At 37.1% G+C, this 23,048-nt stretch overlaps 1 protein-coding gene across 9 annotated transcripts in view; it reads left to right on the top strand.

The window, feature by feature from the left end:
* WDFY3 (WD repeat and FYVE domain containing 3) overlaps positions 1–23,048 on the top strand; it is a 262,278-nt gene that overhangs the window by 122,091 nt on the left and 117,139 nt on the right. For 8 of the 9 annotated variants that reach the window (XM_073340560.1, XM_073340559.1, XM_073340563.1 and 5 more), the window contains 8 exons: positions 229–686; positions 2,288–2,371; positions 7,322–7,499; positions 9,126–9,340; positions 11,392–11,504; positions 13,798–14,029; positions 18,451–18,551; positions 20,133–20,351. In XM_073340560.1, the coding sequence (XP_073196661.1) occupies positions 229–686; positions 2,288–2,371; positions 7,322–7,499; positions 9,126–9,340; positions 11,392–11,504; positions 13,798–14,029; positions 18,451–18,551; positions 20,133–20,351 (1,600 nt within the window). The remainder of the gene's footprint in view (positions 1–228; positions 687–2,287; positions 2,372–7,321; positions 7,500–9,125; positions 9,341–11,391; positions 11,505–13,797; positions 14,030–18,450; positions 18,552–20,132; positions 20,352–23,048) is intronic. The other variant, XM_073340566.1, reaches the window with a different exon arrangement.

Raw genomic sequence — 23,048 nt, 5'->3', positions numbered from 1 at the left:
TGCTTTCTTTCTTCTATTCTTTGTCTGTGTCTATTTAGCAGGTAAACTCTTTGGACCAGGGACTTTATACTGTATTTGTCTGTCTGGTATGTAAAATTCCAATCTCTTTTGGGGTCTTCAAACAGTACCATAATACAAATAAATAATTGTGCTAGCATATCAGACAAGATATATGCTTTGCTATAAGGTATTAATAACAATGCTTTTTTCTTTTTTGAATATCCATAGGCCCTGCTCTCAGTACTAAGAGAGAGTCATCGCACAAGAACTGTTTTTAGAAAAGTTGGTGGATTTGTGTATGTCACATCTTTACTTGTTGCTATGGAAAGATCCTTGTGCTCTCCGCCTAAGAATGGCTGGGAGAAAGTAAACCAGAATCAAGTGTTTGAACTGCTTCACACTGTGTTCTGCACATTGACTGCAGCAATGCGCTATGAGCCAGCCAACTCGCATTTCTTCAAAACAGAGATCCAGTATGAAAAGCTGGCAGATGCTGTTCGATTGCTTGGCTGCTACTCAGACTCAAGAAAAATAAGCCCCTTGAATGTCTTCCCCTCAAATACACAACCATTTCAAAGACTACTGGAGGATGACCTAATCTCCATGGACTCTGTGGCACCCACACTAAGGCATTGCAGTAAACTCTTTATTTATCTCTACAGAGTAGCCACAGATTCTTTTGACAGGTATGATCTGTTTTCCCTAAAAAATGGTTGGTTTTAGAAATGTGTTTGCAGGATTTGATGTTACCACCTTTTTCTTCATCCACAAAGTTGAGCAAGACATTTTCCTCTACTCAAATGTAAACTTCTCTTATTGCTATTTTCAAGAATGGCAACATGACCTCTAATGTTGAATGTCTTAGGTCATGACACCAAGCAACAGAGAGACATTTAGTTTAAAACCATTTGATGGGTTAAAACTGTAAACAAGTAGTCTGCTTCTCCAGTTTTTTTATTATCCATAAGTACTTGATCTTTGTCCACTATATCATAAAATTAGAAATATGCTACTTTGCAGTACATACCAACTTCTGACTGCCATAAAAATGGGATACACTAAAAACAAGTCATTTGATCGTTTGTTATGACAGATTTATTTTAGACAGTGGAGATGCCATCCTGGAAATTGCCATTTAGCTTTTTAAAATTAATTTAGCATGAGAGACCATGGAGGCTGCTAACTACCTGAGATTTTAAAATCATATATAGTAAATATACCTCTTAATGGTCCCCTACAAAATAACCCTTATTTTTGAAGGTAGTTCTCACTTGTAACTTTTTTTTAAAGAAACTAATAGAGCAGCGATGATTTAAGCTTCATTGCTTAAATTGCAAAGCTGCTGTTCCATGTCCATGTGCTATATGTTGGCCAAGATTTTCAAAAATAGATGTTTCACGTTAGGTTCCTAGTAATATTTAGGCAGCTAAATAAGAGGCCTGATAAAAATGCTGAGCATTTGGCAGTTTCTGATGAAGTCAGCGAGGAGCTGCAGGGTGCTTAGATTTTCTTAACTCAGTTAGATTTTCCTAACTTCTTTAGGTGCCTAAATATTAATTTAAGAGCAAAACTTCAAGCTCTCGTTTTTGCAGAGTTTGTCTACTGCCTTTAATGTTGTAAGAGAACAAATCTGTATCCCTTCATCTCGAAAGAAATTAGCATAAAAATCCTATTTACTTTGTGTTAAAATCGCTTGGAAATATTTGATAGAAACATTTTTGAATTAACCAATTGGTGATGTATACAATACATGCTGTAATACTGGCTAGTTGTGGAATCTGATGAATCTCTAGTGTCATTGCAAATGCATTCCTTTCTAATTTCCTTTTATTTTCCATTCTTCTTTAATCAACACTTCTTTTTCTTCCTTTCTTAAACCATCTGATGGTCATGTTTTTGCAGAGTTTATTCTCAGGATATTATTTTAATCCCATCTAATGCAAGTTAATTAAATTTTTTTATTTGCTCAGAAATGACCTATCGTCAATTCCTGCTCTACTTAACCTTGAAGGATGTTTTAATGTGCTGGTTTGATTGTGTAGATTACCATATCTGCTGAGTAATGAGCAAAAACATTTGTTTCCCTAATTATTGTAGAATGGTGCACGTCTCTTTGTTTTACCTGATGCATGTTTCTCAGTAGCATTCTTTGTTGTCCTTGCTGATTCTGTAGGGTGGATCCTATAAAGGTTTTTACTGGTTGGTGGTATTGTAAAACTAACAAGCTTCTGGCCTCTCCTTTTCTTTTCTAACTTCTCTATCCCAAACCTGTCTGTTTTGTCTGTAGTCGTGCAGAACAGATCCCTCCTTGCCTGACAAATGAGACTTCTCTCCCCTCTCCTTGGGGTACGCCAGCTTTGTCCAGGAAAAGGTACTGATCCTTTAAGAGAAGTTGATCTCTCTTCTGGTTTCTCTTGTCACTGTTCTTGTTGCTTTTTTTTTCTCAAGCTGCTTTTTGTGGTGCGGCGTGTACTGTCTGTCTGTCTTTGTTCTTTGAGGAAAACAACTTGTCAACTTGTAAAAGAATTAGGTGGCTAGTCCAAGAAGAATGCCGTAGTAGATAAATTAATTTAAAAAAAAATTCCCAAATGAATTTCTCAGTAAAGATATTTTTTCCTTTATCAATAAACTGAGTACTGTTATGATATGTCTATTGCCTACAGTTACTGCCTAATGAAAATAATAAAACCTTCTGAACATATACTACTGACAACTGTGGAGGCATGTGAATGTTAAATGGCTTGGAAGTGAGTCTGTGACTGTCAATTTCTGAAATCCTTTCTCACTGTTTCCTTTTTCTCAGCTAATTCTTTCTTAATACTTTTATTTAAAAAATGAAGTAAATCTGTTTAAAACCTGCTTTGCAATATTTGCAGTAAAGGAGATTACCACAAAAGTACTTTTTTTCACCTTGCTAAGTGAAGTAAGACAGTCACATGTTGGTATTTTTCTGGGATGGTTTTGGAAGGGACTTCCTAATAATTTAGCACCTCTCAGACTGTCATTTCTTTTCTGATACTAAGGCATTTAGGAGCAAACTCCGCTGTTACTGAAGAGAGAAGTTCTTGCTGCCATATTCATTTCTGTCTCACACATTTTGAAAGAGAGAGCTTTTCTGTGGAGACCTTCTAGTGTTTTGCCCATAAGATTGACCTATTCCACTACGGATTGTACTTTCTTCAACTGCATTGTTCTATTCTCTTAGGTGTAAATGGCATTACTTGCTCATATAAACTGAATTTTTGAAATACACAAATATGCAAAAAGTACAGTCTTGCCAGTAGAATACATTTAGTGTGCCAAACATAGGCTTTTAAGGGCAGCTGCCAGAGGATGACTAAGAAGGTGCCAGCTTTGTAGCTAGCACAAAGTATTAATTTTAAAAAATATTTTAAGCTTTTTAAGTCTTCTCAAAGTGAAAATGTGGCAGTCCTTTGGATGTTCCACTGTACAAGACTACTTAATTGTTAGTTGATTATTTTAAAAAATAGAAGCATCAGGATAGGATGTTCAACCTATCAGATAATTTAATTTGGCTATTAATATTGAAGATACTTGTTAGGAGAACTGAATGCATTTTCTATAGATGTTGAAAATCTCAGCCAAAATGCTCTTCCAAAAGCAGGTTTCAGAGTAGCAGCCGTGTTAGTCTGTATCCACAAAAAGAAAAGGAGTACTTGTGGCACCTTAGAGACTAACACATTTATTTGAGCATAAGCTTTCGTGAGCTACAGCTCGCTTCATCGGATGCAAAGCTCATGAAAGCTTATGCTCAAATAAATGTGTTAGTCTCTAAGGTGCCACAAGTACTCCTTTTTTTCTTCCAAAAGCAGTAGTCTCTCTCCACTTTTACATTTCCTTTTTCCTGCACTGATCTCCCACTTGCCATAGTCTGTTATTCTGCTACGTAGTTTATATAACTTATCTCCTAGGTTAGCAGACTAATAAGCACAAAGTATGGTGTTATATGAATAAAAGAAATTTGTTGTTTGCAATCTATGTATAAAAATATCTAAAAGTTCTGCGTATATACATTTTAAAGCTCTCTTAATTATATACACATTCAGTGCACTGATTTTCAGTTTTGTTTACCCAAAAGATGTTGCCACCTAAATATTATTGTTTGTATAAACAAAATACAGATAACTTGTCTAGTTAATGTTTTGTTACGGTTCACACTGTTTTTTATGTAGCGTAGAAGTACTGTGCTTTCAGCCATCTGCATGATTAGATCATGCATTATTGCTTTAGTGCTAGTTTGATTTCTGGGAATTTCAGAAGTAGGAGTGCTGATTGGACATTATCTGAACTGTCATCTCATTCAAGAGGCAAATAGAAAAGGGAGTGTACCTTTCATTACAAATATTTTTTATTCATTAACTTAGTAAACTTTTGGATAACAGTCACTCTGAGACAGAATTCTACAGTGGTTATCTCCAAGAAATGCTACTCAATTTTGGCTAAATCTGTTGGGAAAAACTTTCTAACTATAAGATTGTTAAGCACTGGAATACGCTTAAAAGGGAGGTTGTGAAATCTCTGTCCTTGGAGGTTTTAAGAACAGGTTAGACAAACACCGGTCAGAGATGGTCTAGGTATACTTGGTCCTGCCTCAGAGCAAGGGGCTGGACTGGATGACCTCTTAAGGTCCCTTCCAGGCCTGCATTTTTATGATTCTGTGGTTATCTTTTGTTGACATATAAGCTATTGGGTTTAATTATAACTCAGTTTGAGTTGGACTTATTTCAATCTTGTCTCTCTCTAGGAAGACCTGTAGATTTTCTTTGTATACCTTAACTTTTTTCCTGTTGTCATTTTCTTCTCTCCTAGAGGGCCAGTACAAAGAATATGTGCTAGGCAAAGCTAGATATAATGTTCTGGAGGTGAAATTGGAGAGGGAACCACTAAATTTAGTCAATACCTTTGTAATAGTTTTTTTCTGAGCTCTAATTTATCTTTACATTCTAATAAGTATTCTTGAACTGGTAGTTTGTGGCCTTCTGGAAATAGGAATCCATTGTAGAGAAAACTGAAAAGAAACATTTGAATATTTTAAGCAGACCCAGACCTGAAGATCATCCAATTAATTATGGGCAGTTTGAGGGACAGATGGGGATAGTTCATGCTCTCTATAATGCAAAGAAGAAAATTGTATGTTTGATTGAATCCCTTTCCCTTTTACTTTGAAGGTCATCTTAGACTGTAAGCTCTTTGAGGCAGGGGTCATATCTTTGTGTTTATGCATCAACCTAGCATGATGGGCCTGATCTTGACTAGGCCCTCCAGGCATTACTGCAATATAAATTACAACTGCAACAACAAAAGGATGGTGTTGGCAGCCACAGAATATGACCGCACTGTAAGGAATGATTTCTAGGCAAATTGAAACTCTGTGGAAAATTATTTTTTGAAATTACTCTGATGGTAAAGTTCAGTTATGGATCCGTTCTGAAATACTGGTCAAAAAGTCTTAATATAACACTGTTAAATATATGTGGACTTGTAATCCTTAAGAAATTAAATGCCTGTGAACTCTGACACTTGAGATTTACAAATGTTTACTGTACAGAAGCAGGACTTCTCCTAGTAAGCAGAAAAACGTTATCAGCTAAGGAATTACCCATATCTCTAACCTCAAAAAATCATCCAGGTTTTGAGAGACCTATTAAACCAGGGAGAAAAGTGCTATATTAATAACATTTACATGATAAAACTGCTAGCCATTTTTAATTTAGGGCTAGCGTACACTACCATGCTACATCGGTACAGCTGTGCTGTTGTAGCATGTCTGGTGAAGATGCACTATACCGACAAGGGAGTGCTCTCCCGTTGGCATAATTACTCAACCTCAATGAGAGGCAGAAGCTATGTTGGCGGGAGAGCGCCTCCCGCTGACATGACAATGTAGACACAGCTTTAAGTTGATGTAACTTAAGTTGCTCAAGGGGATTGCTTTTACACACCCTGAGCAACGTAAGTTACATCGACTTAAGTGGTAGTGTAGACAAGCCCTTAGTCTAATAAGAAAATACCCTGAAATAATGTGTTTTGGGCCTTGGCCATATTAGAGATCCAGGTTTTTTAAAAATGGAGGTTGGAGTCCAGCACAGTTGTGAAAATACTTTCAGAAGTGGTTTGGACAGCATTCAAAACTTTCTTGGGAGGGATATGTATTTGAACTAATTTTTAACCTTACCATAGAATTACTCGATTTATCACAAAAAAGAAATATATTGTAGTTTTTATAAGTAGGGGTTGAGGAATCAAAATATTAACAATTTCCTCCACTTTAAAGGCTCACATTCCAAGAAAGAAATGATAGAGCTCTTTTTGAAGATTGTTCTGAAGGCAAAATTAGATAATCTAGTTAGATATAAAGTATTAGGAATATTGTGACCTCCAAAGAAATTGTTAGCTAGTATTTATGCTTTGTGCACACATTCTACTTGAAGATGCACATATACTATAAATATGCTGCATTTTTTTTGTAAATGACTATCAGCCTTTTCAAGAAAAGAAGCCCCACATGAGCAATATTTGCATCTAAATCATTGCCTTCAAAGCATCTGTCCTCTGAACTGCCCTACTGCTCAAGCTGCTGAATCTGCAATAGTCTGGGATCCAGAAGCATGTCATGTTACTGCTGAGAATCTCATTGGAATGCAAAGCGGTTATGGACTTCTAGACATAAGTGGTTGCGTATGTCTTGAAAGCATCTGTTCTGTAGTGTCGACATGCTGAACCTGCAGAAGTCCTCTTGGATCACAGAAGCTCCATGTAATGTTGCTGAGAGGAACTCATTGGAAGAGTGAGAACGTATTGGCTGCTGGCCTGAGTATATCGTGGAACAAACTTCCTAATCTTGGGAGTTAATTGTTTAAATTGCCTCCAATTCTGTAATAGTGAGTTTTCGAAGCCGCCGTCACAGAGGAGAAAAACTGGGTGACGGATGATGAAAATTGATTTTGTCCCAAACATTTGTCTAAACATTATTTATGGACTGTTTACACTATTGTGTGTATTGTATTTTACTCTATTTAAAGGAAGTGAACGTTTTTATGAGGAAATACATTTTTGGGGGGATGTCTAATCTCTTTTTCTAACAGGAAGTGGCATTGCAGAGCTGGAACATATTATGGAAATGAAATTCTCTAACAGTCCTGCAAGAATATCTGCTTGTGATTTCGAGAAGAGGAAATCACCTGGCATGTTTAACTGGGAATTTTCAACTTGTACATAGAATGTTACAATAGTTGATGGAGAAGTTCAGAGCTAATAGTGAATGGGTATAATAAAAGCTCTCTTTTCTCTTGTCCTTTAGGCATGCATATCATTCTGTTTCAACTCCTCCTGTGTACCCTCCCAAAAACATAGCTGATTTGAAGCTCCACACAGGAGCCCCATTGCTGCAAAGCTCTGATGCTGTCATCATCCACCCTGGAGCTATGCTTGCCATGTTGGATCTTCTAGCCTCTGTTGGATCAACTGCACAGCCAGAAGTAAGCAAATAAGCTGTAGTCCTTAATGTTGAATCTGAGTAGGGGACTAGATAGTAAAAGGATACAGTGTCTTTTATCTGTATGTTGCTAGTTGAAATTTAATGTAGGTTTTAGTGAATTAAACGAAGGTATTGATTAAATCAAAGTTAATAGCTGGAGGTGGTTTAGTGCTAATAGCTGGAGGTGGTTTAGTGCCCCCTAAGATGTGCTAGTTATAGTCCAGATATCAGAGTAAGTGATTAGATAATTAGACCATATGCATAACTGGCACTAATTGCCATTCTTACCGAAAGAACCAGCAGCGATTTCAAGGAAATGGGCACAGACTCTACAATCTTTTACCCTGCTCCTCTCCAACCTACCCCTAGAGCTGGTTGCTTCAGGTCAGGGTAAAAGACATTGGAAGGGCAGCGTGAGGAAGCTTGCACAGGTGCTGTCCTTCTGCCCATGTTCTAGTGATTATGTAAGAGGAGTTCAGTCTCCAAAACTGTCAACGTAGCATTTTTACAAGCTCTTTATTTAAAACAAACAAACAAACAAAAAAAAAGTGGAAAAAATCCTTATTGGTAAAAGCAATATGGCTTTTGGTAGAGAGATAATTTTACTCATGCTTTTTGGTGTAGTACGAGTCAGGTAATAGACCAAATACATGTCTTTTGGTCAATATAACAAAGACTTATGGTATTTTGAGTTTTATTTGTCCTCTTTATTATACTTGTATTTATAAAACTAAGGTAATCAATACACTGGAGTAGAAGGAGCATCATAAATAATTGCTTACATAAAAAATTATTTCACCAGTATAAATCCTTTTGGTTCCTAGTCGTCTTTTACTTTTTGATGAAATCTCATAAAGTAAAAGTGTTAGCAAGTGTAATGAATTTTTTGCTTTTCTTTCTGAAGCATCAGATACTGTATGCTGCTGGAGAGAAGGCAGGACACTAGACTGGATAGACTAGTCATCTAATCCAGTATGGCAACTTTTTTTGCTATGTTCCATTAGAAACAGCTTAGGTAACTTTAAGTTTAACAGTGTAAAAAGTATTAAAACACAATATTTTATACTTGTATAAATTTTTCATCTTACTAAACAGGATTTATGTGATATTGTTGCTAACTATTTTAAGCAGATTTCAGTTCAGGTATCTACCCCACAGATCTTTGGTTATCAAAATTAAGCTCCAAAAACTGTCAGGCATGTACAGCTATGACAACATTTTGCTGTTTTTCTTCCTTGAGTTTGGAATCCTTTTTGTGTTCACAGTTGTAGTGACAAATGTGCTGCGTACGACCCAAAGTTTATTACAGTGGATGATGTGGGAAAGACTTTTTTGGCAATAGCTTAGGCTGATAAGGATAAAAGTTCTAAGCAAGTTGAACATATTTCTAAGTCTGCTCACTTCCCTTTAAAGTAGAAGTTATTTTCATCAGGTGCACCAGAGCAAATTTCCTTGGCAGAGTTCAAATCAATGCATTGTTTTAATTTATTTGTCCTGTTTCAAAAAGAAGGGAAACAATACTTAAGTTAGATTCTCTTTTCTCTTTTTTAAAATTGCATTACAGGACATCCTGTGCTAATTATTTCCTTTCTACTGTATGGGTATTTGTATTTATTACATTTTGCAGCATGCATTGGATCTTCAGCTTGCAGTAGCCAACATATTGCAATCCCTGGTGCATACAGAAAGAAACCAGCAAGTCATGTGTGAAGCTGGACTCCATGCACGTCTTCTGCAGAGATGTAGTGCAGCTCTTGCTGATGAGGACCATTCGTTGCACCCCCCACTCCAGAGGATGTTTGAAAGGCTGGCCTCTCAGGCACTGGAGCCAATGGTGTTGAGGTCAGAAACATTTTTTTTTAGGTCACTGATGTTCACAATGAGTGGATCCAATCTGTCAAAAATTTTGGTGTATAGACGTTGTTGGCTGGTCAGTTTCAGCAACTTCAATTTCTTAGTAAAGTATTAGAAAAAAATAGCTGATGGGTTTGTGTTTGATAGTGACCCTGTTGGATATAGCCTTATTTTGCAAAACAGTTTTTTAATATAGTCTTGCTGCTGTTAATACCTTGGGAATACAGTATTTTTTTTACGGTTCAGATGTAAGCTGCCTTTCTCATATTTTTAAATCATACTGTCAAAGTATGTGTCCTTATAGCTTCTAATGTGGCTGGCAGGGAAGAGAAACTTGGTTAAAAATGTGAAAAGAACCAAAAAGAAGTAGCCACTGCATCTGAAGAAGTGTTTTTTTACCCACGAAAGCTTATGCCCAAATAAATCTGTTAGTATTTAAGGTTCCACTGGATTCCTTGTTGTTTTTACTGCTACAGAAGATTCTTTATAGACTTTCTAAACAGTATAAAGTAAAGAAAACGGAAGGTTTAAGTCTTATCTAACTTAAACTAGATAAGACTTAAACCTTCCGTTTTCTTTAGCTTTGTTTTAGTTTATGTATGAGGGAGAAAGAGACACCTGAAAAGAAAGATGTCGAGAAGAAACCTCTCTAGTCTGTGGGGTTTTATTACTAGCTTACTACCATAGTTTAGTGACAGTTTCTGGTCTTAGTGAAAATAGATTTGCTATAGAGTAACGTACACGATTTCTGAGAGGAAAAAACACATTGAAAGGCTGATGACCTCGCTTTGATCATTGACATTTCTTGTTGGTAACAGAATGCACTGTGTTTGCTACAGCTTAAGGTTAGTTTTTTTCCTCCTCCATGTTAATGCAGGTGCTCTAGTACACCTTTCTTAGGGCTTGTCTACACTTAACAGAGCTATAGCACTTAGTGAAGACACTACCTATGCTGACAGGAGAGCTTCTCCTGTCGTTGTAGGTATTCCAACTCCCCGAGAAGTGGTAGCAGTGTTGATGGGAGAAGCCCTCCAATTGACATAGCACTGTCAGCAATTGGAGTTGAGTTGGTATAACTGCGTCATTCAGGAACGGAATTTTCCACACCCGTGAGCGACATAGTTCTACAGACATAAGTTCGTAGTGTAGACCAGGACAAAGCCAGCAATAGAAAAGAGTTTGATATTGTTTGTTCCCTGTTTAATAATAAAAGTATCTTGGATAGATTGAGTAGTGCCTGCAGTATTGAAAACAGTAAGTTACACAATTAACTAGGTAGCTAGTAATGACGTATGGAACTTTTTCCTGCTGGACTTTTCCATTCAGATCTAACCCAGATTGACTGGTTTACAGTCTGATTATTGATTGGTTGTAAGAAAGGGTATTTAGTGTCAGTCCAGTTTTCAGTGGTGTGTATCCACATCAGAAACTGCAACTTCAGTTGGCATTCTGAGCTGAGGGACCGAGGATTTAAATTGGCCTGCAGACTGAACTACGCTCTTATCTGCTTGACGTGATCCCTTTGTCAACATAGAAGCACATTGGTGATAAAATGTGCAGCCCATTTTGTACCTTTCTGGAAGAGAAACAAGTGACTTCAATCTTCAGGGTATAATGAGCTATAATTTCACCGAAAAAAAAAGAAATCCTAGAGAAAAGTCTATTTACTTTAAAGACTAGAATATATGTTATTACTACTATATTTTAGCAGTGTGGTTATCCAAAAATATGGAATGGTTTATTACAAAATATCACATCACAAATAACTAGAAACCATAACATTCTGTGGTAATGAGTGAATTTACCACCACACTCTCTGTGTGTGTGTGTATATATACACATTGTGTATGCAATAGTTAATTAAAAATAGAAATAGTTTTGAATCAAAATACTTTTTTTTGCTGTCAGTATTTGTTTTTGGAATTAATATTTTATTTAAATAGTTTTAATGTTTTCTGTTTTGTGTTTGGTTGCAGACTTCAAAAATGAAAACAAGTAAGCAACTTGCTTTGTATAATTTATTTGTCTCTCTTAACCAGGGAATTTTTACGTTTGGCAAATCCTTTGAATTGTGGCGCTTGGGACAAAAAGCTGTTGAAACTGTACCGAGTGCACAAACCCAGCTCATTAAGCTATGAACCAGAGATGAGAAGTAAGTGTTCAACATCAGAAATATATTTAATTAGTGTTCCTGAGCAAATCTGATTTATATCTAATCAAAATTTATAGGTAAACTTCAGGAAAGACATTAAGACACATAATGAAATAAATAATCCGAGTGATTTGATAGTAACTAAAAAAAAAAAAAAACCACCAAAAAAACACCCCACTAAGGGGAAAGATAGCTATCCAATTATAATTAAAAAACATTATTTCCACAAAAGTTCTTAGCAACAATACGGGACCTGTCACCACTTAAACTTAACTAACTAAATCCTGTGAGGAATATATAATTTTAAGGGACACAATCGATTTAACTATCACTCATCTCTGATTTTTAGTCTTACCTTTACAAATAGCATCTAAGATTACAATAAGTCAAAGATAAGAGAAAAATATGATCAATTTCACATGCATACTTTGTGTATTTGTGACAGCCCTTTGTGTATCATCACCTTTCACTGTTTCTGCTGCAATAATTGTTTAGGCTCCAGCCATGCAATTGGTCCACTAACTCAGATCCCTGAAATAGGTCCCATTGCTTAAGTGGGACTCTGTGGGACTATAAAATTGCGCACTAGCATAACTGCAGGATCAGGGTCATTGTCAGCTTCCTTCTGTCTTTCAAATTGCAAAAAGTGAGAGGGAAAACACGAGGGGGCGTTGGAAAAGCATTTTTTCAAAAAAAAAATGTGATTTGAAAATCCATAGAAATTGGCAGAGTACATGAAATTAATTGCAATTCAGTTTTTAAAAACTGATTTAGTTTTTAAATTGGTGGTATATCTTTTTAATAGTTAGGAAGTTCAAGAATATAAATTGTTTACTATTCATTGTCTTTGACATACTAATATAGGACTGGAAGGGACATCTTGACTCATTGAGTCCACTTTTCTCTCTGCTCCCCTTCCCCACCATCCCCATTTCAGGCCCTGCATCATATTATCCATTCATAAATGTATCAAGCTCCATTTTAAATGTAGTTAGGTTGTTTGCCCCCACTACTTCTCATGGGAAGCTGTTCCAAAACCTCACTCCTCTGATGGTTAGAGAGCTTCTTCTAATTTCCATCTGAAATTTATTCATAGCAAATTTATACCCATTTGTTCTTCTGCTAACATTATCATAGAATCATAGAATATCAGGGTTGGAAGGGACCCCAGAAGGTCATCTAGTCCAACCCCCTGCTCGAAGCAGGACCAATTCCCAGTTAAATCATCCCAGCCAGGGCTTTGATCCTTTATCTGAAATAGCTCTTCTCCCTCCCTAATGTTTACCTCTTTGTTGTATTTATAGAAAGCAATCCTATCCCCTCCCAGCCTTCATTTTGGAAGGTGAAACAAACCAAACTCCTTTATCCTCCTCTCAAAAGAGGGGCTCTCCATTCCACTGATCATTCTAGTAGTCTCTCAGCACTGGTTCCAATTTCAATTAATCTTTCTTGAAAGAGGGTGAGCAGAATTATACACAGTATTCCGGATGAGGTTTTACCAGTGCTTTGTAAAATGGCATTTATAACTTCCCTATCTCTGCTGAAAATTATTTATCTGATGAATCCTAGATGATACATGAAATATAAAAGAGAATGTTATTCCGTATCAATTCATTCTCAACATAGTCTACATCATTAGCATACTTTAAATTTGTCTTGGGTAGCATGTGCTAGGCATTGTTGGATGACAGGCACATGCATAATCTAAAAATTTTCAAGAGACTAACACAAGTAACTCTAGTAGTAGTAAAAACTTCAGTTTGTCATCTTGGTATAATTTGAAAAACTACTGGTTAGTAATTATTGTACACTGTACAGTGAGAAAATGTATTTGACTTATTTTAGCAGTATGTTACTTACTTTATTCAGAAAAGACTTCAAGAAGCTTTGAAAAATACTATCTTTTCATTCACTCAATCTTAAAATAAAATTGCATTTTGTTTTCAGTACCCAAAAGAAATCTGAGTACAGAACAGGAGCATCAGGAAGTCTGTTTCAACAAAATCTGAGAGAAGGAAAGGGGCACTTGGGGCTGAGGGTTTGGACAGGGACTTATGAGATCTGTCACATCTCTGTCACAAACTTTCTGATGACCTTGAGCAAGACATTTAATCTCTTTGTTTAGTTTAGCATCTTTAAAATGAGGGTAATGCTAGTCACAGAGGAGTTGATAAATATTAAGCACCCATACTGCAGTTAAAGGGGCATGATTAAGTATATAAATAAATAAGGGCCTGAAAAAATGCTTTTTTCTACCAATATGTTTATTTTTTTTTTTTGGCTTCTATTGTAGGTAGTATGGTCACATCAATGGAGGGTCTGGGTTCTGACAGTGTGTTCAGCTTGCATGAAGATAACCACTACCGCATAAGCAGGAGCCTGCTAAAGCCAGCAGAAGGAAGCACAGTGCCCCTGACCAGGGTTAAGTGTTTGGTCTCCATGACAACCCCACATGATATCAGACTTCATGGATCGTCAGTTACTCCAGCATTTATTGAATTTGACACATCTCTTGAAGGATTTGGGTAAGGTCTTGCCACACTTTCAAATAGTGTATTGCAAAGAATAATATCTTATTCCTTTTTTCTTTCAAAGAAATGTGTGCAATTTTTAATGAGCAGTTTGAAAAACAAAAACAGTTGATCTATAGAAAGAACTACATACTTAATGCCGTCGGACAAAGGATACTGAATTCAACTAATGAATTTGAAGCACTTTTTGTTACCTGTGGAAGTGTGAATGCCACTGATAATACTACTTACTTAGATGATCTTTTACATGTGCATGATGAGATCTTTTCAAATAAAGAAGAAACACAAGCATATACTAGCACAAAGAGTCCAGCTGCCAGCATTCAAATGAAGCCTGGGTCCCTAAAATTATCCTAAACTACCCTGAAACCTGGAAGGATTTGGTTGAGAGTTGTAGAATAGAGAATTATAGGCGAAGTAGAAATAGAACTAAAATTGTTCTGAAGCAGCAACATTTAAAAGGAAATTGACCCAGTAAGTGCAAATCATTGTAGAACAATTTGATCTCAGTAATTAGAGGTGTGATCCGTGTAGAGGACTTAACTCCCTCTGTACCCTTTGTTCAGTCACTTAACCTCCTTGACGCTGTTTTCCCATCTAGTAAGTGGGACTGTTTGTGAGGATCAGCTAGTGTTTTTATATGAGTGCTTGGAAGATTAAGATGTGGTGCTATAATACTCAGCAATTTTCTTTTAAAAACATTTCTCTTAGATTGCTTTTTAAAAGATTGACACTTAAATTCATTTTTCATATTTGTCCTGTAAAGAACCAGACCCCTTCAAAACCACTATGAATGAATTCAAGTAATTTCTAAGGAAAATATCTATCTTCTGCATTTCTGGTAGACTCCACTTGGCTGGCAGTGAGATCCATGTCAGCTAATTTAGGCTTAAAAATACTGCCCGGCGATCTCAAGTCAGACAACTCTGAATGAAACCCTGGATAATTATTCAAAGAAAATCCATTATCTCAAATTCCTCAGGTGGAATTCTATTTGGGCAGAAGCTTGACAAGAAGGTTTCTAGTTACATGGACAAGCTGCTCTCAGAAAGGACTAGAGACTTTCAGACAAGAGGGGTAGCTCCTTTACCTTTTTGTCAAACAAAAAAAAGAAAAAGGAAAACTTTCTTATTTCAGGAGTAATACTTGAATTCAGAAAGCCAGAGGGAAGCTCAGATTGGGGAATGGGTTCTGTCAAGGTTCCTTTCCCACTCTGAACTCTAGGGTACAGATGTGGGGACCTGCCTGAAAGACCCCCTAAGCTTATTCTTACCAGCTTAGGTTAAAAACTTCCTCAAGGTACAGACTTTGCCTTGTCCTTGAACCCTATGCTTCCACCACGAAGTGTGTTAAACAAAGAACAGGGAAAGAGCCCACTGGGAGACGTCTTCCTCCCAAAATATCCCCCCAAGCCCTACACCCCCTTTCCTGGGGAAGGCTTGATAAAAATCCTCACCAATTTGCATAGGTGAACACAGACCCAAACCCTTGGATCTTAAGAACAAGGAAAAAGCAATCAGGTTCTTAAAAGAAGAATTTTAATTGAAGAAAAAAAGATAAAAGAATCACCTCTGTAAAATCAGGATGGTAAATACCTTACAGGGTAATCGGATTCAAAACATAGAGAATCCCTCTAGGCAAAACCTTAAGTTATAAAAAGACACGAAAACAGGAATATACATTCCATTCAGCACAGCTATTTTACCAGCCATTAAACAAAAGAAAATCTAACATATTTCTCGCTAGATTGCTTACTAACTTTTTACAGGAGTTCTGAGCTGCATTCCTGATCCGTTCCCGGCAAAAGCATCACACAGACAGATAGACAGACCCTTTGTTTCCCCCTGACTCCAGCTTTGAAAGTATCTTGTCTCCTCATTGGTCATTTTGGTCAGGTGCCAGCGAAGTTATCTTAGCTTCTTAACTCTTTACAGGTGAAGGGGTTTTGCCTGTGGCCAGGAGGGATTTTATAGTTCTGTACACAGAAAGGTGGTTACTCTTCCCTTTATATTTATGACAACAGCCATAACATATTAAACCACTGATGGGTCACCCAAATTTCAAGTGTAAAGGTCAACAAGATGCTGATTCTCTTGCAGGCAGAAGATCACCTAACTTGCACCAAGGCAATCCATATAAAGGGAAACCAGAACACAAAAGCAGACTTGATATGTCATCAGCAGGTGGACAACTTGAAAATGTTTCTGAACCAAGAATTATTCAATTGATATCCAGAGAGCTACCCTAGCTAGACCTATTTGCATCAAGTCAAAACCCAAACGTGAAACTACTTTTCCTCAGGTCAGGGAAGCAGAACTGGGATTATTGGAGACAGATGGCCTGGCTCACAGATGTCCTAATACAGTTTGTCTACACTTTCACTCTCCACCATTAAGAAGAGTGATTCAGAAGGTTAGAAAGGGGCGGGTGTGTGTTGATCATTCTCCTTCACCAAGAATTTGCCAAAGAGACCATGCTACTCAAACCAAGTGGAGCTATTACAGAGGTCTTTGTTCACCTTCCCAGTAGGCAGGATCTCTTATCCCAGGCCTTGCTCCTGCCTCCAGACATAGATTACCTGAACTGAAAAGCTTGGCTACTGGGTATCAAGTTCTGAACAAAATTAGATAGCATCTTTCCTGGCCTCAACATATGCAACTGGTCTGGTACAATTATCTTACTAATATCAAAATGATCACCACCACAAAAGGACAGGTATTCCAGCTTTTCTGTATTCTTCACCAAACTGTTTAGACCTGGTTTAAGATTACCACCCACCTACCATCATATTGCTGATCTTTAAGATAAGCAGTGTCATAAATGCAGGCTTGGCTTGTTTCTCTCTTCGGTGACCTCATTATATTGAAGGTTTCTTAGGGCAGCATGACAATCTCAACCAGCAAGGTAGTTCTATCTTCCCTTCTTGGGATCTGCCTACATGCTCTCACATGCAGTCCTTTTCAACCAGTGGAATCTAATTCCCTGTAATTCCTCTCCATGAAGATATGCTTCCTGGTAGTAATCACACCAGCAAAAAGAGTGTCATAAATTTCTGGTTTCAGAGTAACAGCTGTGTTAGTCTGTCTTTGCAAAAAGAAAAGGAGTACTTGTGGCACCTTAGAGACTAACCAATTTATTTGAGCATGAGCTTTCGTGAGCTACAGCTCACTTCATCGGCTGCATACCGTGGAAACTGCAGTGTTTTCCACGGTATGCATCCGATGAAGTGAGCTGTAGCTCACGAAAGCTCATGCTCAAATAAATTGGTTAGTCTCTAAGGTGCCACAAGTACTCCTTTTCTTTTCATAAATTTCTGTTCTTGAAAGACATGAGCCTTATTCTGTTTTACCCGAGGACACAGTAGCTATTTGGACTCCAAAGTCGTTTGTCACTTTAAAGAAGTTAGCCGGGGCTCGTCCCTCTCCAGGGCGGCGGGGGACCACACCACCTCACTACAGTCACCAAAGTATAAACTCTTCCTTATTTCAGAGGTAATCAGTCTTCCCTCACTTTGCCCAAGGCCTCAACAATTGAAAGAAGAAACACAGCACATGCTAGGTGTGGGAAGAGCAGTGGAAATACATCTTGTCAAAACTAGCCAGTCTAGGAAAATACTTTATTCCTTTCCTACCATCCTAAATACTTGGGCCTGAACGCATATAAATCCTCCACAGCTCGTTAGCCAGATGCATCTCTAAAGCATACTTATCTGTAGATAAACTGGTTATTTTAAAGGGTCAGGGAACACTCAACACATTCCATAGTGGCATCCTGAGAAATGTTGTCAGCCACCACAGAGGAAATCTGTAAAACTGCTGTCTGTTCGTCCATTAACAGTTCTTTTTAAAGCACTATAGACTTGACTTTCACTTCCCTGCAGAAGTATACTTTGGCACAAAGGTGCTCCAGGTATCTGCCATATACAGTGTAAGTTGTTTAGGTAGATATAGTGGAATATAACAAAATAAGAAGTGTTGAAGGTGTTTATATTAAATCTAATAAGAATTTAGGGTGATATCCTGAATCCCTCTGATTCTTTAGCTGACACAGCTCTCAATACAAATTACCAGTCCTAAAGGCTGTGGGGAGTTATGACTGACTGCAGTATCTTCCAATGGCCATTGGATAGAGGCCCTAGAGCTTCATGGATCAGTGTCCAGTGCCTCTGGTATTTACAGTAAGACAGACACTGACAAAATAACTTGAGGAGAGGTCAGTCCTGGAAAGAAAATTAAGGGGTAATACATTTTTTTGTATTCTCTGTGTAAGCAAGTGAATTCAAGTACGGTGTGGGCATGTTACAGTACCTTTTTCCAGGTTAGATTTTGTTTATGTATAAAATAGAGATTGGAAAATTGCATTGATATTTGGCTGTCACAAACACTAATGTAGAGATCTTTTATTTGTTTAAACAGCTGTCTATTCTTGCCAAGTTTGGCTCCCCACAATGCACCTACAAATAATGCTGTCACAACAGGTCTTGTTGATGGTGCTGTAGTCAGTGGAATTGGAACTGGTAAGTACATACAGCTGTTTACAATATTATATATTAATGACTGTACTATTTAGGACTGCTGTATTGCTCTATTAACCACAAAGCGATAGCAGAATGTATTCGCCCCTCTCAAATAGTCTAGAGCTCTTCTTATATCTTATTTATATACTTTTCTATTGCTTTCTACTGCATCAGCAAAAACAAATAGAAAATGTAGAAATGTTTTACAGTGAAAGATTTTTCAGCAGAAGGTTGAACTGTGTAAAAGGAATGTATGTGATACAAATGTACTGTGGTGTGTGTGTGTGTATATCTGAACACGACATAGTCAAATTTATTCCTTCAGAAGACACATGTTAAGAGAACATTAAGATTGCAGTGTTAAACAACCAAAATTCAGGAAGTGCTATAATTTAGGTCACACATACAAACCTAATTGTTTGTGCAATAATCATTGTTGCATCGTCACAATACTGTTATTTATTCAGGATCCCAGCCTCCCTCAGTGCATAGAATAAATGGTACTGAAATAAAACAGATGTTGAAACATGTATTATTTTGGTCTTCCCTTTTTAAGGGGTAGACCTCTGTCACATGTGAGCCCTGATTCAATTTTCATTGTAGTCCATGGAAAGACTCCTATTGACTTCAGTGGCAGTTAGCACAGGCCTTCATTGTACATCATACGGTTGGTACACTTACAGCTCAATTCTGCTGTGTTGCACCGCTTAAATTGAGTTAGTTCATTAACTTCATTTCACTAGATGTACTACAATCTACACTATTGTAATTACAGAGTTAGCCCAGAGTGGGAAACGGATTCATAAGACTCCTGTCTTAGTCATGAGGTACCCCTAACATTCACTGACAGAATACTGTCCAACCTGAATGAATCAAGAATCCTGTGGCGATAGATAACTGCATGTGACAGAGTTAAGAATGCACATCTATAATATAGAACTGTTTAGTAGGCAGCACTTAAATTCTCTTCTTTTCCCTGATTAAAGGACTTGCTTTAAAGAACTGCCTCATTCAATGTGAACTTTAAGAGATCAAATGAAATGAGGTAAACCTCATACAGATAGGCCCTTTGAGGCATGAGTCACCAAATTCCATACACATTCAAGCACACTACAGCCTTTTCCTTTTAGAATTTTTTTTTGTACAGCAGTCTCATAATTAAAAGTTTCCCACCTGTGGATGAATTGTAATTTTTTTTTTGTAATAATTATAGCCCTGTCAAATCAAAACAAAGTTCACTGTGACACTGAAAGTGCCTAAGGACTGTGAGCCTGTCAAATTTCAATTATTTTTTCCGAAGAACTGACGCTGAGTGTTGGGGGCGGGGGGTTGAGGTGGGGGAGAGGGAGTTTTTTTTATAAACTGGAAAAGTGAGCTCTTTTCCCTTTCCTTATTCTCAAAAATAGCTAGCTGTGTGTGTGTGTGTTAGTTACCCTCAGCCAGAGAGCAGACTTGTAAAATGTCAGCCCAGAAAGCGAAAGCTTATAAGCAACTGCAAAAAGGAACTTCAGAATGGAAATGCTTGTGCAACCTTAACTATTGCTGCTACAACTATAATCAAATTTTGTTTTTTTGTTTTAGGGGAAAGGTTTTTTCCTCCACCATCTGGTTTAAGCTATTCAACTTGGTTTTGCATTGAGCATTTTAGCACACCTCCTAATAACCATCCAGTCAGACTATTTACTGTTGTGCGACGAGCAAACTCTTCAGAGCAGCACTATGTATGCCTTGCCATTATCCTCTCAGCAAAAGACCGATCACTAATTGTTTCAACTAAAGAAGAACTGCTTCAAAACTATGGTAAGAGGTGTGCTGTATTCTCATATTTTTGATAGTATTATGGAGCTATGAGAATAGTTAAGTTGATGTCTAGGTATTGCAGCTGATGGAATTTTCACTGAAATATTTCTTTCTCTAAATGACTTTTGCAACAAATGAAATGCAAAGCACACTTCTGTTTCTCTGTGAATTTTTAAGGGTATCTTTGAGAAGTTGGTGTGTGCATGTAAATAAAATGACCACCAACTTCGGGGTACAGATTTCAGGGAGGAGAACCTCACCATTTTTTAAAGTCTTTCTGCTCCTAAATTAACTAATATGTTCACTTCAGACTTCGTGCTGTGGGTCAGAAATGCAAACCTTACTACCATTACTCTAAAAAAGCTAACAAGACATACAAAGGTTATATATATATAAAAAGAAAAGAAGTGCTTGTGGCACCTTAGAGACTAACAAATTTATTTGAGCATAAGCTTTTGTGAGCTACAGCTCACTTCATTGGATGCATTCAGTGGAAAATACAGTGGGGAGATTTATATACACAGAGAACATGAAACAATGGGTGTTACCATACACACTGTAATGGGAGTGATCAGGTAAGGTGAGCTATTACCAGAAGGAGAGCAGGGTGAGTGGGGGAACCTTTCATCTTGGCTATGCCAATGTTTTCTGGCCATTTGGAAGAGATCAACCATTTACCTCCAGTCTTAATGTTACAGTCATTCTACAGAAGTGCCTGCAGAGGGCATGTGGCCTCATGCACTGTCTGTGACTGGGGGTGTAAGGGTAATGATAGGCATCTGAGTAATTAGAGTTAGCTGTCTGTATTGATACTCTTCATAACTTTTAAAAAGTAGCATTATTAGATATGGAAGCTGCTATTATATTTTCCTCTAATTTTAACTATCTTGAAAAACATGCTATAATTAAACCAAGTGTAGGGGAATAGCCAAGGTCTAAAGATTCTGCAAAGAAAGTTTTCAACCTAATTTCAAACTTAATTTATATGAAAACTAGAAATTACCTTGAGTAAGAAGATTAAATGAGTGTTAATGTAGAATTCTTTAGAACTTATGTGAAGATTGAGCCAATAATGCTTGTAAATTCCTAGTCTTCTAGAAGAGATGATTAAACTTAAAAGGGACAACTTTCAAGGCTGTAAATGTGTAGTAGAGGTTAATGGTTCAAAAGTAGGTTAAAAGGTATCCTTTTAGCATTGAACTCAGATGCTATGAAAGGGTTGATTGTTCTCAGGTAGGTCTAACAATGTGATTGTCTTTTAAGTGGTCTTGAAACAATATGAACAGGTAATCCAGACTATGGACACAAAGTAAATTCAGCTAGTTACTAAAAACTTATATTATTCCCATTGGAGCTGCATGCATTAAGCACTTTCATGATCTGAATTACTTGTAGAAAGTTGAGCAGATCATACTTTGTAGTATTCCTCTTTTTTTACATTAATGTCATATTCATATTGTTACAAATGTCAGAAGTTCAAGAAATAAAAATGAAAAACTTAATAGCCATAACACAGTGGGTTCTAAAATTCTTCAATCGCACAAGTATTGTTTTATACCTCTGTTTGTGAGACTGTAGACTCTTCTTGGGGGAGAAATATATCTTGATAAATTTGTATAATTGCTTTTGCCTGCATGTAAGCCAAACTTGAACATTTCAAGCTTCAAGTGGTATGTTTCTCACTCTTCCAAGAAGTACTGGATTTGAAAAGGCATTTTCAGGGAAGACCTGAAGCTTTTTGACCAGTTACAAACACTGTTGTTTAATTGGCTGGGAAAATCTGCTCTGGTAAAGTGTCACCCTGCCATTTTCTGATGATTGGCTAGTTGGTGTTGTAAAGTATGAAGGAAATAAGTACCTAAGAACTGATATAACAAGCCTGCCAGAGGTTCCAGTTTTGAAAGTGGTGATGGTATTTTGGATCAAAGTGTTTACTTGAGGATTCTTTTCGTAATCAAGAATTGTGTACCCCTGAAGTGTTTGGCTTGTGAGAAACAAGTCTGAAAAAGATGGTGTGTGTTTACAAGTTATTTCTGGGTCACCTGGGTTTTGTCCTTCTTTTTCTTGAAATCTATAAGGAAATCAGAGTTTTCCCCAGATGCTGTCGCTAAGGTGAGAAGTGAGTAGGTTCTTGCCTGAATAGACAAAGATGAAAGGAAGGCTGAGAGAACTCAGTTTCTATTAAGTTGTTGCCTGGTAGATGAATCTTCAAGGTTTTTTCCCCCCTCTAGATCTAAAATAGAGCTTGAAGCAGTGACTGCATAAGAAGCTAGTGTAATTGGGTCTTGGGAATTGTTCATGCCTTCCAAAATTAAATTTAAAATGCTTGTTACACAAAATGAGCAATGTTACAGTTAAAGTAAAGCACATTCAATGTTTTGAAAATGAAATCAGCAGTTCTTTTTGAAGAGTTAAGAACTAGGAAAGAGCACAGTATAGTTCTGGTCCTGCTAAAACACTAAATTGCAGTGTTAATTTTGGCAAATTACTTTATACTCACTGGCTCCCCAGATATAAATTGGAGATAATAAGTCTCATCTATGTTACACAGACATTTTGAAGATTGATTACATAATATTTGTATGGAATTTTAAGTAATTATTTTATAGTTTTAAATAAAATTGATACAACTAACTTATTATTTTCATTTATACTTGGCAAATTTGCATTGAACAAGTCTCAGATTTTAAGACAATT

The sequence above is a fragment of the Lepidochelys kempii genome, chromosome 4 (genome assembly GCF_965140265.1).
Source record: "Lepidochelys kempii isolate rLepKem1 chromosome 4, rLepKem1.hap2, whole genome shotgun sequence".
Lineage (NCBI taxonomy): Eukaryota > Metazoa > Chordata > Testudines > Cheloniidae > Lepidochelys > Lepidochelys kempii.
This window is presented reverse-complemented; position numbering and strand designations above follow the sequence as displayed.